This window comes from Lagopus muta, chromosome 13, assembly GCF_023343835.1.
Source record: "Lagopus muta isolate bLagMut1 chromosome 13, bLagMut1 primary, whole genome shotgun sequence".
In the NCBI taxonomy this organism is placed as follows: Eukaryota; Metazoa; Chordata; class Aves; order Galliformes; family Phasianidae; genus Lagopus; species Lagopus muta.
In genome coordinates this window covers 2,835-19,460 of record NC_064445.1, presented here as the reverse complement: position 1 = coordinate 19,460, position 16,626 = coordinate 2,835, and the positions used below count along the sequence as shown (strand labels likewise).

At 48.1% G+C, this 16,626-nt stretch overlaps 1 protein-coding gene across 1 annotated transcript; it reads left to right on the top strand.

Annotated features, from left to right (window-relative positions):
- The first annotated feature begins 250 nt into the window (after positions 1-250).
- LOC125699919 (rho GTPase-activating protein 32-like) lies at positions 251-8,698 on the top strand. Its single transcript, XM_048959965.1, has 14 exons — positions 251-496; positions 648-719; positions 1,429-1,551; positions 2,131-2,208; positions 3,001-3,082; positions 3,792-3,935; positions 4,525-4,627; positions 4,892-5,024; positions 5,561-5,643; positions 6,005-6,112; positions 6,482-6,627; positions 7,126-7,330; positions 7,839-7,984; positions 8,174-8,698. Exons 1-14 carry the CDS (start codon positions 251-253, stop codon positions 8,599-8,601), a joined length of 2,097 nt encoding a protein of 698 aa, XP_048815922.1. The 3' UTR covers positions 8,602-8,698.
- The last annotated feature ends 7,928 nt before the right edge of the window (positions 8,699-16,626 follow it).

Genomic DNA, 16,626 nt, shown 5'->3' with positions numbered 1-16,626 from the left:
CCCCACACGGTTTAGCAGCTCGTGTCGCACCATGTTTGGTAACACAGCCTCACCCAGCTTTGATGGGACACTGGTCCCGTGTGGGTTTTTTCCACTTCCCCTCCAGCTCCGCCCTCAGAAGGATGCTGTGTGTGGTGCTGTGACCAGCTGGTCTGAAGGAAACCAATCCCTTAGGCAAAGAGTGCTAGCCCCAGTTTGTGCAGAGCTGCACAGCATGACCCAGGGACACAAGCACGTGTGCTTCGGCTGCATGAGTGTGCCCGGCAGCTGTGGGGAGCACAGCAGAGATGTGAGCAGAGGAAATCCATGTGTGAGGCTGCGGCTGGCGGTGGACGTGAGGCTGGTGGGAGCTGGGGGCTGGGGAGCAGATACACCCCCAGCAGTGACTCCTCTCACTGCCCTGCTGCTGCGCTGTCGGAGTGCTCTGAGCACCTGCTGCTTTGTGCCAGTCCCCATTTGCTGGCAGAGGGATAGCCGCTTGGTCAAATGCTGCCCAGTAGGCTGTCTCGTTTGATTTGACTGAACAAAGTGGCTGTTTCTAGAACACCTGCCTATGCCAGTGGGTAACTGAGGGTAGTTCTGAGGAAGTCTCTCAATAGCGTGGTGTGTGAACAGAGAAAATATGAGCGTGTTTCTTTTCATTCCAGCTTGTCGTGCCTGCTGTGATGGGCATCGCGTGCAGCGAGATCAGCTGTGGGCCTGACATGGCACAGATGGAGGTAGAGTATGAAGCTCTGTTTGGTCTTTGTTCCCTAACGTGAGCTAACCAGCAGAGTGAGCTGCAGATGTGCTCTCCTGCTTTTCAAGAGAGAGCGAATCCTTGTGGCTCTATCAGTGTCACTGAAAAGCTGCCTTAAAAGCTTCATGTCCTTGCTGCGGGCATCTAGATGGCCGTGGAAGTCATAGTACCAACAGAATCAGATCCAGTGTTGTAAACGTGCAGAAGCATTTTCCCCGTCCTGCCTGGATGTTGTCACCCACCGACAAAGTGCTGTTCTCATATTCAGCAAGTTCAAGGAAGGTGGCACTTGTAGTGAGCCAAGGATTGGGTCAGTGGACCGGCTGCTGTGTCCAGTCCACGGCTGAGGTCTCCAGGCAATGGGTGACAGGAAGTGAGCAGACTCTTACACTCCTCTTTGGGAAGGCAGTAGTGCAAGCATGGCAAGTTTATAAAACTGCTGGAGCCGTCTCGGTTGTGGAGTTTGTCCTCTTAGTCTGGGTAGAGAGAGATGCGTCTTTGCACTGCCTGGCGATAGTGCTGCGCACTGGAAAGAGAAACAGCTGTGATTAGACTTGCAGTTTCTTGTTAAGCGCTCATGATAAGGACCGAGTGCATTTCCTGCAGCTTTCTCTGCCGATGTGCTCCTCACCCTGAAATCCTCCTTGCAGCCCTCAGCTCCTCACCATGGCCTGTGCTCTCTGTTTCAGGCTGAGAACAACGGGAAGCCCCTGCTGGGCCGTGAGGAGTCATCTCTTAATATCCCAGCTATTGCTGCTGCCCACGTTATTAAGAGATACGTTGCCCAGGCACCGGATGAACTCTCCTTGGAGGTAAGCAGTTAAGGGCGTTCCTAGTTGTCATGTACAGAAGAGTATAACATGTGAAGCTATCAGGAATATTCTCAGACACCTGCAGAATGTTTGGTGAGGTGAAGCCCAGAAGATTCAGTTCCAGATTAGACTTGCACTGGGTTGGATGCAGGGAGGAGTTCAGCCATCTCTAAACTATGGCTCTATTTTGCATTTGGATCTTCTGATCAAAGAGCTACTCCCCAGTGTGGTAGCCTGGTCTCTGAGCAATGGCAGAGCAGTGTATGGAGTGTGCAGATCTGTTCAGGATCTGTTCCGCTGACTTATGCCTGCGGTTTAATTGGAGCTCTCCCTTTGGCAAAGAGCCTGCTGCTTCTGAGAACCATTTCATGCTGAACAGCTGAATTCTGTATGTTGTGTATTGTAGTGACTCTTCTACCTCCACGTTCAGTTGTACAACGGCAAATGCCTGAAGAGCTGCACTGGTGCAATGGCTCTCAAGCTTGACGATATCGGGCGGTGCAGAAGAATGCAGTCATTTGAGCTGCGCTTTCCTCCCAGCCGTGCTGAAGCTGGGATTGACGTTGCAATCTCTTGCAGGTGGGAGACCTCGTGTGCGTCATCGATATGCCACCTCAGGAGCTGAGCCCCCGCTGGAGAGGCAAGCACGGCTTTCAGGTAGGCCCAAGCTTCAGACGTGAGAGCGCAACTTCGGTCGAGGCAGGAATCTCAGCTTAGAGCTGCCCTGCCTGCACAGCATGGCTCCAGATGGAAAATGGTTTCCCTGTGCTGGTGTCAGAGGACTTTCCCTTTTGCTGTGGGCTTGGGCCAGAGCTGGAAGTTGGTCTTTGTAGGAAACTGCCTCCTCAGTTAACTTAGAAAGAAGAGCCCTCACAACATGCATCAGGTCACGGCCATTGAACCGCATCTTTGGAAATGCAGCAGCTTTTTAGGACACGTGTTTCAGTGTCTCTGAGCTTCTGTGTTTGCACCCGTGCGGTGCACGCATGAAGTCAGTGTCTTTAAGGAAGTTACGGCCTGTCAGCCGAGGCAGGGGGTGACAGAGCCTCTGTGTGCTTGCTGCTGCTGCTGGCTGCAGAACGCTGGGTGGCTCAGAGCTGGGGATGGCAGCTGCATCTCAGTCAGCAAGCTGAAAGTTCATAGGCTGTGCTAACTGAGATCTAGCTGCATCAATCTATCATAATATATTGCTTCTGTATGAACTCTTTCCCTTTGGGCACGGTTGAGATTTAGGGGTGCATAGCATACTTGTCCTTTCCCCGCTCCATACACAGTTTTATGGATATTTGCCTGCAAATTATGAATAATCATTAATTTTAAGCAGGCCATTTTTTTGTTGGACTGTCTTACGGAGCCTCCGGCAGGCACGTTATGAGGAAAATGTGATGTTTGAACAGTTCCAGCTGGAGAAACGCTGCCTTCAGTATCGCACCTCTGTTCTTGTTACAGGTTGGATTTTTCCCTGGTGAGTGTGTGGAGCTCATTAACGGAAAAATCCCAGAGTCTCTCATCAATTCAGTGCCAAAGCCAGGTACGATGATACATTTGATGGTGCAGGGAAGCTAAATGGAGTCTTTTTTGGGTGTGTTGCGTGTTTAATACCTCCCTTATCCTTCCCACGTTATCCTCTGTGCTGATGATCCTTCATGCATAGCACGGGGCATATGGCTGGTGTTTTGTAGGCAGTGAGAATGAGGGAAGGCAAAGGCAGTTCTCCTGCAAGTCAGTACGAGGCTGAGAACAGCCAGCGTCCCTGGTGGACAGATAGAGGTCTGGTTGTGCTAGTGACATGCTTGATCAGAACATGGCTTTTCAAGAGGGTCCTTAATGCCCAAGTTGAGCGAGCTAAGCAAGAGGAGTGCATTAAACTCCATCAGAACGTGCAGAGATTTGGCCCGGTCCTCCTGTGTTTATGACTGGAGTTGGGGAAATCCTAGAATCCTTGTAGAATGGCTTGGCGTGGAAGGGAGCTCAAGGATCACCAAGCTCCAACCCCCTGCCTCAAGCTGGGCTGGCAACCAAGCTCCACATTTAATGTGAGATGAGAGCCCACTGACCAGGGCCCCGTCCAACCTGGCCTTGGACTCCTCCAGCAGGGATGGGGGAAAAATCCATTTTTGTGTGTATACTTGTTGGTAATGTTCTTCCTGTTTTGACGTGCTCTGTAGAATGTGTTGTGCTCGGCCTCGTCCAACTGAGCCGAACCTGAGATGAACTGGTTTCTTCCTTTTGTTGTGCAGTGCCCAAGAAGCGCGGCAGGCTCCTCACCTTCCTTCGTTCCGTGGTGAAGGCCCGCCCAAAGCAACGGAAAGAGCGGGAGGTGGAGAAGGAGAGGGTGTTTGGCCGTGACCTGGGAGAGCATCTTCTCCACTCTGGTCGTGATGGTAAGGGACAGCCCATTCCTGAGAGCCTCCCTGTTTGGGAACCTAAAGATGAAAGGGAGATGGTATCTAGCAAGAGGCAGTTTGATACCAGTGGAGAAACGGGGAATGGGAGTTGACGACTGAAAGATCAACGAGTAGGTGATGGCTGCAAGGGAAATGCTCCTAAGGGACAAGCACATTTGTATTTGCTTAAAGCAAAGCCTGTAAGCCAATCCCCTGGTAGCCTGAAAAGAAAAGAAGCCTTTTGGCCAAAGAGAGTGTCCTGCATCAGTTTCCCAGCTCCTTCCGGGCGTGAGATTTTCCACCTCCGTTCCCGTGGGAGCTGTGATGGGACTTGCAATGTCTGCGGCTTCCCCGGAATTACTTTCTCCAGGCTGATTCCTAGGTCCTGGCATTTCTGGAATGCAAAGAACACATCTCTGTCCAGTTTCCTCACCAGCTCGTGCAGAGGTGTCTCTGACAGCTGTACCCTTCAAGGAAGAACACAGCAGTAGCCTAGCTGGGCTTAGTGGATGGGATGTGGCGGGAGCGCAGCCTGAGCCAGGACTTGAATGAGGAGCTCCAGTAACCGCCGGCACGTGTTCTTTAGTCCCCCAGGTCCGCCAGAGCTGCGCTGAGTTCATCGAGCAGCATGGCGTGGTGCAGGGGATATACCGCCTGTCCGGCGTGGCATCCAACGTCCAGAGACTGCGGTAAGAGTGCTGCGACTGACAGACACAGCTGCCAGCAGGGGCACGTGCCCTGCTGCGGGCATTCAGAGGCCTGCGGGCCATGCCTTAGCACAAGGAAAAGGTCTCCTTTGGGAACATCCCATCCAGCACGGCTGACGTGGTGCTGGTGGCCGAGTGTTTGTGTTCTCCTGTACATCAGGAAGCCCTTCCAACTCTTGATTGCATTGGGTGTGGCTTTTGACTTGCTTTCCTCTTTCTCAACCATTTCCGTGTCCTTCTCTGCAGCCAGGAATTTGAGTCTGAGCAGGTTCCTGAGCTAACCGTCCGCGACATTCACAGCGCGAGCTCCCTCTGCAAAATGTACTTCAGGGAGCTCCCGAACCCCCTGCTGACCGACCAGCTGTACGACAAGTTCTCGGTAAGCACAAGGCAACGCCTTTCCTTTCCCTCTTCCCTGGGCCTCTTGGGAGATGGCTGCAGCAGTGCCCCAGCTCTGAGGCCCTTCTTCTGTTAGCCCCACGGGGTTTACTCACATGTCTTTGCCACATCCTGCATCGTGCTGATGCCACTTCTGGTGGCCCCTGGAGGTGGTTATTTCCATATTCATAATGCTTGCGAGAATTCCTGTGTTGTTTGTTTGTTTGTTTATTTGTTTGTTTTTTGCTATTCCCCAACTATTTCTGAAACGGGAAGGGGATTAATAGCCAAGGGTACTTGGAGATGAATGCCCCCTGCGAGGAGCTGAGCTGCCCAACCAGGCTGTAAACTGGCCCGGTGCTTGGACTCCTTGGCCGTGGTGGCACCAGCTGCGTGCTGCTATGTCCGCCAGATGCCTCTGGGGAGGCCTAAAATCTTTCTCAGTGCTGACCAGCAGCCTTCTGTGCCCATGGTTCCCGACCCTGTGGCAGGTATCTCGCCTGATTTGTGTCTCAATCCCTTTCTGCCCTTTTCCAGGATGCTGTTGGTGCCACTACGGAGGAGGAGCGGCTGGTCAGAATGCGGGACGTCATCCAGCAGCTGCCCACTCCTCACTACAGGTCAGTGCTGCCCTCAGCCTGCAGAGCTCAGCCCTGCTGCACTTCAGAGGGCATTGGTGCGATTCCAGGCTTTGTCTCACGTGAGCAACACGATGCCTGGGTGTGCTGAAGTGGTTGAAGGCTACACGGGGTTAATTTGTGGGGTGAGTTCCTGGGCACAGGGACACGCTTGGTGCAGCTGAAGGCTGTGGCTGTGCTGTGCTGGTGCTGGGTGCTGCAGCGTGGCACTTGGTCAAGTTGGATCTACTTCATCTTCAGTGACAGTAGCAATAATAGCAACTAGCACGAAGTGAGGTTTGCTTTGTGAGTCGCAGCACGGCATGCTGGCTGGTGCTGAACATTTGCCGCTCTTGTTTCCCAGGACCCTGGCGTATCTGATGAGACTCTTGGCCTGTCTGGCTGGGCACTGCTCCACCACAAACATGCATGCGAAGAACTTAGCGATTGTGTGGGCTCCAAACCTCTTAAGGTAAACTTCTTTTTCCGTTTCCACAGAATGCTTACATCTGTTCTCCAGTAGAATAAAGCAATCCTCCCTTCTTCTGCACCACATGTGCTCTTCTCCTGTAAAATCTGCAGTGAGTGGCTGACAGCAGAGCAGGAGCCTGGACTGCTCTCCAACCCCACGTGGGCACAATTTCTAGCTGAGCATTGCTGCTCTCTTGTTTAGATGGGACTGGTGTGTCCTTGGTCAGCCAGGAGAACTTCTTCAGTGGCATCACTGATTGCCCACTGCGGAAGTCTCCAGAGAACAAATGTGACAGCTTTGGGCTGCAGTAATTCAGACCTGGGGAAGCGATCTTGGCTGAATGACTTCTAAAACCTGCCTTTTCTACAGATCACAGCAGAGCAAGTCTGCCTGCGCCAGTGGGAGAGCTGCCTGCATGGAACTGCAGACGCAGTCGGCAGTGGTGGAATTCATCATCGACCACACAGACGTCCTCTTCTGCTCCACATCTGGACCTGACATCGCAGATGGAGCAGGTGAGTGTCTTCTTCCATTAGCTTTATCTTGGTCAGACACCTGGGATCAAATGCAGGCCTTCTCCAAGATCTCTGAAATACAATTTCCCTGTGGAGGGGACAGCAGACTTCTGGGCTTAGATTGGAATATGGCATCCTGTTGCTGGATGCTGAGAATGTGCAAGCCCAAACGTGACAAGGAGAAAACCGTCACCGTCATTATGATGTTTTGCAAGCAGGTGAAGCTTGGTGAAAGTGTGGCAGCGAAGCTTTCTCAGTTCCCTGCCCCCATTTTCTAGGGATTTTGTTTGCCTGTTTCGATACAGGGAGCTGCTCCTAATTATGACTGCGTCCTTTGCCATAGACGCACCTCTGAGCACATGGTTATTTTGAGCTGCTCTTCTTCCAGTGGCTCGGTTTCCAGTGGCAAGTCTGAGGAAAACACAGCAGCTCCCGGACCTGTGATGGCTGTGCTGCCACTTTCTGATCCTGGCTCTCACCTGTGGTTTTCCCTTACAGGGCACAGTTCTCTCTCAGGGCCCCAGTCTGTGTGGGCGTCTTCTCCTGCCACAGAGCTGCTCAGCGTGGAGGAGGTGCAGGCACGGAGGCGAGGCCACAGCAGCTCTCCTGTCATTGTGACTGAGAGCAGGGACATGGAAGTGGAAGAAGGCCCCACAGCTGTACGGGGGAAATTCCACACAGTCATTGACTTTCCATCTGAAAGGTAAAGAGGACTTCCTTTTCCAGTACCTTATCATCATTGTTTGGGTGGGTTTTTGTGGTTCCTTTTCGTGCTTTTTTTTTCTCCCCCCATTATTTCTAGTGCCAAAGCTTGCTGAAACTCTGTTAAACTGATGGTGCCTGAAGTGTTGCAGTGAATCTCCACTCCCTTTGCACTGTGCGACAGAACTCACATTCAGTTGCCCGCCGGGCTGCATGTAGCCACACAAGGCTGGCATTCCCTCCTTGCTGGGCAGGCAGTCACGAGTTGCATAAAGCCACGCTGACATCTGTCCTGGCCTGTGCTGGCTGTCCTGGAAACGTTGGGGTTTTCCGGACTTCAGGGCCACGTGCCTGAATCCAATTCCGGTTCTCCTCGAAGCAGAGCTGTTGGTCAGACCTGCTGGTACGAGAAACTAGACATGGCAGTGAGATGGGGCTGATGAGCTGTCAGTGTCAGAGATGCTTTTGGAGTTGCACAACTCACACCATTCCCTGTTTCTTCTCTCCAGACCAAGTCCACTGGGAAGGATGAAGGAATCACCAGGTGGCTGTTGGTGTTCCTGCTTCAGCCTGGGAAAACCATCTTCTGGGGCCAAACGCCAACCGCAGTGCTGTCCCAGGGAGCCCACAGAGACAGACATTGTAGTCCTGACAGGTAAGGGTGCAAATCCTGCTTTCAACACCCTGCTTCTCAGCAACGTAGACTTCTTGCTGTCAGTGGGCTTGTATCTCCTTCTAGCGATCCAGCCTGTACCTGACACCTTCAGTTCTCCCCCGATCAAGAACCACTTTCATAATTCAGCTTGTGGAAGTTTGACACCAACCCCTGTTCATTCTTTTATAGGTGATTCGAGCTCTTGTCAACTGAGCAGAGCCGGAGCAAGTAGCGATGCTGGGCTGTATGCTTCCACCAATGGAGAGCTTGCAGGAATCACAAGTGGCTGTGGATCAGCTGACAGCCTGCCGCATAACAACAGTGACGGACACGAGGAGCTCATCCAAGTCCAAGCCCTCATTTCTCCTGGCTCTGCTGAAGATGCTGACCTGAGCCTGTCACACACCACAGGCACCAGCCTGGACTGTGACCCGGTGCCTCTGCAGTGCAGCCCAGCCCAAGCACAGCCTGAGTGCCCCGACAGTAGCACCTCCGTGCAGGAGCAGGTCAGCAACAGTGAGGACAAGCCGTGCCTCTTGGAGGGGGACTTAGAATCAGGCCTCCAGTCCCAGGCACCGTGCAGCGGCTCTGAGAGCTCTGAGCCACTCTGTCTGTGACCTTTCCATCCAAGAGAGGAGGATTCCCATCTTTACCTGGACCTCTCACGCCCTCCTGTCTTTTCCTTTAATAATAAAAGCACACTTGTGCTCACTCAACGCCTTGACTGCCTGTGGAGTCTTCATTCACGAGGACTGGGATGAATGCAACAAACAATGAGGCACTTCAGCTTGCAATGCTGAAGCTGTGGGGTGCACGAAGCAGAGCTCTGGGTTAGTTCCCGTTTTGTCTGGCTTTGGGGTGTCTGCAGCTCCCATTTGGTACGGTAGCAAATAATCTCTAGCATCCTGGATGCTGCTCGTGATAACCCCAAGCTTCCTGGCAGTGGCTTTGTGATGCCTTTCAGGGCTTTTGGATGCCTTGTGATGCCTTGGCTGCTCCCTAACACCTCTCTCCTCTGGCCGCGTCCATTCCTGGCTCCCAACCTCCGGGCTGTCTGCACAGAACATCTGCAGCCCTGTCACCATCACGCTGCAGCAGGACGAGCTCACTCAGACCTGGTGTCTCATTGGTCAGCATCAGCTCTGTCCCACCCCTAGCAGTCTCTCATTGGTTAGCGTCAGCGCTGTCCCCTCCCCCGGGGATTCCTTCATCCGCAGTAGGTCCGCCGGCTGCAATTGGTTCAGCTGCCGTGCTCGGGAGCGGTCGTTTGGAGCCGGCTGTTGGAGGTGCGACAGACCTCGGTGGCAGCCGTTGCTGTCCTGGCAGCAGCGAGGCGGAAGCCAAGGCACAACGGGAGCGAGTGCTGAGGGCAGCTCCGCCAGAGGTGTGCGGGACAGGGAGAGGAGCCCTGCGCGGCCCCAAGCAAAGGGAGATGGCCGTAAAGTGGAGCGCGGGAAGTTCCGCCCATGGATGAGAAGGGAGTTCTTCTCGGTGAGGATGGCGCAGCTCTGGAACAGGCTGCCCAGGGAGGCTGTGGCTTCTCCTTGTCTGGAGATATTCCAGAACCGCCTGGACACCCACCTGCGCAGCCTGCTGTAGGAGCCCGTTTTGCAGGGGGTTGGACTCAGTGATCCCTGGAGGTCCTTCCAGGCCCAGTTCTGTGCTTCTGTGATTTTACTCCTTGCTTCTTGCAGCAGCACGGTGTTTCAGAAGAGAGAAAAGCACAGCAGGCATCAACTGGGTTTCTGTGGCTGCTAAAGCTGTGCTGAGAACTGGGCTGACTGCTGCCCCTGGCAATGTGTGCAAAGTCTGCAGAGGCAGAGGAATAACTTTTCTCTCAAAAGTTGAGCTTGTCTAAGGTAGGTCACTGCTGGGAGAGCTTCTGCTTTAAAGCATCAAGTTGTATAGTAAGGAAATTTTTAAAGCGAGCTTGCCAGTTCTTTTTTACCTAAGTGATTTTTTAGCAAGGAAAGACTGGAGATGCTGCTTGCTAATGGAAGATGGAGAGAGGAAAAGCAAGTGAAAGGCACGCTGTGCATAGCTGCTGCATACCATCTGCACTGCTCTCCCCCTTGTGAGAGGTAGGTTGTGTTTTTGCAGTGGAAGTTTCCAGTAGTTCTGTATGTAGCACAGGATAATTTGCCTTTCACAAAGAAAGCTGCTGAACAGCTCTAGGATTGCAGTTGAAAACTTGTGAAACAGGTATAAAGGTGTCAATGAATCTATTAATAACTGCTAATGAAAAAGAAATAAATCCAAAGGTGCGAGCAGGGGAAGGAAACTGGGTGGACTCGGAATTACTTCCTTAACAATAACTGTCCAAGGAGGGAGTGAAGCTGCAAAACAGGGACAGTTATCCCCCCATGCCTTTAGAAAGGATAATGGGTCTAAAGGCTGTAATACAAACATTGGTTAAGACGGTTTTCTGGGACTCTATGTCACCCTATAACAGTCCAGTTTTGCCATTACAGAAGGCAAATAGCACCTATCGACTGGTACAAGATCCAAGAGAAATTAATGAAATAGTTCTCAAGTGACCCCCCTGCTTCCTAACCCCTATACTTTAATGAGTCAAATCCCACACAGACACAAATGGTTCAGTGTAACAGACCTCAAAGATGCTTTCGGGACCTGTATTTTAGACTCAGAGAGTCAAGATCTTTTTGCCCTTGAATGAGAGGATCCAAAAATGCAACAAAAATAGCAAGAGAGGTGGATTGCTTTACCCCAAGGGTACATAGAATCGCCTAATTTATTTTTATTATATTTTATGTATTATATTATTATAGATATTATATATTGTATTATTATGTATTATTTTATATACATTATATATTTTATATTTTATTTTTGTTTTAACTAATTCAGTGCTGGAGAAAGTTTTGGAAAAGTTTCAGGTTGAAGAGGAGGTGAAGCTGTTTCAGTATGTAGATGATTTGCTGAGTTGTGGAAAAGAGGAGTCTAAAGTAAGAGACTAAGTAAAACTCTGAATTTCTTGGGAATATGGGCTAGGGCTGTTTGAACTGTAGTATGTGGAAAAAAAAGTCAGATACCTTGGGCATGTGATTTCTGAAGGGAAATGGAGAGTTCTGAAGGAATTCAGGGCACTGTGCAGCTTCATTTGCCCAGGACAAAGAGGGAGCGGCAAAAGTTTCTAGGTTTGATTGCATTCTGTATTTTGTGAATAGAAGAATATGTACAAGAAACAAAGATTGTATCTCCAACTATCACAGGGAGAACCCAACATATTAAAATGGACAAAAGAGGGAAAAGAATTAGTAGAAGTATTGAAACAGGACTTAATCACAGCACCTGTGTTAGAGCTGCCTGCCTTAAAGGAACCATTTCACCTTTTGATAACTGTCAGTGAAAGAGCTGTTTTAGGCATTCTAACACAAGAATAGGGAGACAAAAGAAAACCTATTCATAGTTGTTCAAGGTATTAGACCCTGTATCTCAGGGTTGGCCTGAACGTGTGGCTGTGTCCAGGTGGTATCAGCAACTGCCTTACTGGTAGAAGAGAGTGTGCGTGTACACTTTGGGAGTGTAAGGAGCAAGTTGTTGACGGTACGTGTTCCCCCCCTACCCTTCCATGAAGAGATTGCTCCACATTTTGAGGCATGATGGTTACAAAAAAAAAAAAAAAAAAAAAAAAAGAGGAGCAGATTCCTGCTCTAATCTCTTAAAAAAGCATAGTGCCAAACTCTCCCCCGTGGAGATGAAATGGGCATGGAATAATTGGTCCAACTTCGAGGGAGTCATGGGTCATATTAAATTCCCTCCACAAGCAAATTTGTATGGGGGAGGAAAAGGGAATATCAATCATTTGTGCAGTTCCAGGAGCTGCTCTTAGTGCTGCCATAGAGATCCGCAATGAACAGCACACGGTAGAAACCCAAATTATAAAGTCCTTTCAGGAATTGGTGACATACCTGCAGTACCAAGTAGAAGATCTTAGGGGACAGAAAAAGAAGAACATTCAAAAGGCCTCCCTCAGCAAGCCCTTAGAGAACAGTTGGTAAATGACAGAGAGAGAGATGCTAGTTCCCCAGGTAGTGACTTTCCTCCAGGAGAAAATCTTGAGGATGTGAGAGCCCAAAAAGACAAGTTGGGAAACCTGTGATCCTTCCCTGCCTTTAGATAGAAACTGGGCGTGCATGGGAAGAGACTGGCAGTGGGTATTCTGATGTTCGTACTGACAAAGTTCCCTGTTTGCTACGGAGCCGGCCAAAGTAAGGAAGGATTTTGGTGACACCCTTAGGAAATCAGTATGTGTGGAAAGTGCCATTAACAGAGGGAGGTAAGATCTTGCTGACTGAAAAGGAATCAGAGGGTTATTGGGGACCTGGAATATTTTTCACCACGGGCAACCACTGCCAGTGGTCCCTTACTCCAAGAGCTGCTTATTGGGATGATTACTCCCCAGAACAACTGCTGTTGATTGATTTGCCCCACTGTGGTCCTGTCCCTTTAACCCTCAGGGAGACTCTTCACGAATACTTGTGGAAGCCTCAAGATGATCAGGAGGAACTGTACAAAATTAACCATCTGGATTTCACCTCCCTTCTAACTTTGGTTCATTTAGGACCAGGAAGTCTTATTTTTGTTTTGTTTTCTTTTCCAGTTTTGCTTCTTATAACCTTGGTTTCTTTGGAACCAGGAAGTTCTCTCTTGTTTTCCAGATGCTAACGAATGCTGATACTGTTGCTGTAGCTCACATGTTCCCTTCTCACTCTGCTCCTTTCTCTGGGATCCCTGTGGTATCATTGGTGTTCCTGCTTTGGACAGGAATCTTCTTCAGATTAATTTTTGTAATTGCTTATGATGACCTTAACACAGTCACTGGCTGGTCACGGTCCCATGCCCATATTGGCAGTACTGGGCATCTAGTTAGTTTTACTTATGATCCTGTCACTAACTCTCCCGCAGCTTTTGTCCTAATACATAACGCTTCAGTACATACCATACACCTAATCATTGTGCTGGGACTGAATCACAATGGAGTTTTTTTGTTTATTTTTTTCCCTGCAGAGGAGAAAGAATCACAAATGCTTGTGGAGAAAAAGGACTCAGGGATTTCTTCTTCTTTCTTGCTAGCAGATCTTGATGCTCTCCTCTTCCTGCCAGTGGGCTGTGTGTCATGCCATAGTCCTGCAGTCTCCAGAAGTGACCCCACATGCTACCAAAACAGATCACAGACCTGGATTCAGGCATTCTTCATTCTCCCACTGCACGAGCTGTCATGGAGCAACGTGCTCCTCAAACGTAGTCATTTTGTGAGGTTACACAGTGAGGTTACACAGTGTTTGTGTACTTAGGTAGGAATGGAATGTTGTTTCTGCATTAGAACTAAAACGTGAGTATTTTACGTCATTGTCTCTGCTCCAGTCTTGTGTTGTTTGTTTACTACTACTAATTACTACTTAGTACTACTAAGTACTAACAGCTCTTTTTGGGAGTGTTTTTATTTCATCAGGAGTCTCTGAGGGTCTCCTTCACTTGCCTGTTTGATGAATTTTCCACATTGGTGCTTGCTCAGTGGGTAGATGGAGTAATGAATGTATGGGTACAAGGACTGCTGCTGTTATCTGTCCAGCCATCTGGAATACCTCTGAGCCTTGAGTTCCAGACAACATAGACATTGCGCTCCTAAACATTACGATAATGCCTTTAGAAATCCAAAACACTTGACAATGATATCAGTAGGCTCATTATGTTGCAAGACTACTGATTTTTGATGCTGGTCAGACAGGACCTCAGTGATGATAGAAAATTTAAGGAGGAGAATGTAAGCCATTAGCAATAGATAAACATTTAGCTAGCAACAGTTTCTATTTAGCCAGTATGCCCATGTACAGTTAAGCATCGGGAAGGTCTGTGAACCTGAAATACTCAGGCAATGAGGAATCAGGGGAAAAGGTGAGCATCAAGGTAATAGGGCATGTTCTTTGCTTTGTAATAGGGTTTTGTTTGCTTTTCATTCAGTATCATTTCTTACCATTACGCAACGTTTGTCTTGTCTTGTTTTTCATGTTGCCAATCAACATTTAGTTGGAGCTTGGGTGACCCGAATGCATACAACTAAGTGTTGACCAAGTGTGATGTGAAATGAAGAGGTAGGCTCCGAAACAGGCTTCTAGTGAGTGCTGTGTACGACATGGAGTATCGAGAACTACCTCTGTTTCTCCCTGCCCCATGTTGTTCAGTACCAGACGTGAAGGTTTCTTCTTTCCTTCTAGGGTTGGAGACTCCACTATCAGATGGCATTGGCCTTTCAAGCCTCCCTGGGTTGTAGCGCTGGTTGTGCCCTGATCCTTGGAAAGGGGAACTGATTCCTTCATCATTACCTGATGGTGACGTCTACTTATCTTGTGTCCAGTGAGCGGTGGTGGAAAAACTGCGGCTCTCCCGAGTGGTGCAAGGACTCTACTGAGGCTCATTGTGTTTATAGTAGAAAACTACAGCCATAGATGGATGCCAATATCCACTCCTTACTCTGTCTGGCAAGCTGTGTTGATCTCTGAAGTTGCTCCCACACTTGTAGAAGTTCTTTGGGCTCAGCATCAGTTGTCTCTTGCACTCACATGGCTTTCACCAGGTATTCTTTCTTTTCCCCCATCTTTAGGGCTCGCAAGTACTGATGTGATGTCTCTGCCTTCTGTCGCTCCCACCAAACATGGGTTTGTTCTTTTTAGGTTCAATATCATTTCTTGACGTTATGCAATGTTTCTCATTTTTCTTGTGTTTCATGTTGCCAATCTACGCCTAGTTGGAGCTACAGTGAGCCCAAATGGTGACTGCTCTGCTTTGACCAAGTGAGATGCAAAAAGAAGAGGTAGGTTGCAAAACAGGCTTCTAGTGCGTGCCATGTAAGACTTGGGGTATCCAGAGTTAACTTCTTGTCTTTCTCCTTTTCCAGTTCCTTTTCCAGTTCCCTTTGATTTTTCCCCCCTTTTTATAATTTTCATTTCCTAATCCACTTTCTAATTCTACTGCTTTTCTTTTTTCCAATTCCTTTTCCAATTCCTTTTCCGAATAGTTTTCTGCTTCGTTTTTTTATTTTTACCTTTTTCTTTTCTCTCCTTGTTCTTTTATTTCCTTTTCTTTCTCTTTCTAATTTGTTCTCTTAAGACTTTTTCAAATTCTTTTTTGTTTTGAATTTTTTCTATTTCTTTCTAATTCTTTTTCTTTTGATAATTCTGTTTCCAATTCTGTTTGTTTCCAATTGTTTTTCTTTTTCTTCATGTTCCTTTTCTTAGTCATATTCCTTTCCGTATTTTATTTTCTTCAACTTATTACAATTCCCATTTCAATTCTTTTTCCTTTATTAATTATTTTTCCATTCCCTTTTCTAAATCTTTCTCTCTTTCTAAATCTGTTTCTTCTTTCCTGTTTCTAATTGTCAGAATCCTTTGTTTTTTGGCTCAAAGCTTGCTTCCTGAGGTTTTTCTTGCGATAAGACTCTCAATGATTTGTTAAGGAGGCAAGTGATGGGTGCTAACCGTGTGACAATCGGTATCACTTTGGGAACATTTGAAAGCCCCTTCCTCCAGAGCTGCTTGCCTCCGGAATAGAGTGCTCAGGAGTGTTCACTGGCAGAAGATCTGGCCTGTGACTAAAGAGCTCCAGCTTGGTATGGGAAAACTGGGGAATTATACCATCGTGTTCTGTGAAAAACAAGATGCAGATGGGCATCCCTGTTCCCTCTTGTCTGCTGGCAAGGCCCAGAAGATGGGAACAAAGGAGTTTCTGCTGAGATCCCAGAGCCAGAAGCTGCCGCTCCAAGGAGAGCTGACTCAACCACATTGGATTTGAGCTGTCACTCCAAAGACAGCTGACTCGACCACTTTGAAACTATTGAAAAGGGGCTGTCATCGCGATGGTCATGGCCGTCGTTCTCATCATTCTCCTCGTCGTCAACAGAACAATGCCTGACGACCCACCACTACTGAAGATCAAAGACTGAACTATAAACCACGCTAGATCCATGGTGGTGACTGTCTCCCTCTTGCTTCCTATAAAGACTCCTTGCTTCTTCTTCTCTATCTTTTCTATCTTTCCTATCGCCCTCCTTCCCTTCCCCATTACCCTGATTCGTAATAGCCTCCGTCCTCCCCTTCCCCATTTCCCTAATTACGATTTGTAATAAATTGGTCGGACCAACATTTGAACTGTTGTTTCTTAATCTCACGCCGGGTATATAGATAATAAAAGAACCTCCTCTCCCTCCTATAAATTGGAGCAAGACACTAATCTGCTTTGTTTTTCTAATTTTTTTTTCCTAATTCTTTTCCTATTTCTTTTTCCTGTTGCAAGTTTTTCTTTTCATTGCAAGTCTTTTTCCTTTTTCTATTTCATTTTTTTTTTCTTTTTTGAATCCTAATTCTTTTTCAAATTATAGTTCTTGTGTTCTCTTTCTGGATCATTTTCTATTTTTTTTTTCCTAATTCTTTGTCTAATTCAAACTATTTGTCTAATTCTTTTTCTATTTTTTTCTTTTTCTCATTCTTTTTCTTTTTCCAATTCCTTTTTATTTCCTTTTTCCATTTCTCAATCTAATTTTAATTCTTCTTCTTTTTAAAAAAAAAAATACTTTTTGGTCTTTCTAATACTTTTTGTGTTCTAATTTTCTTTTTCCTTTT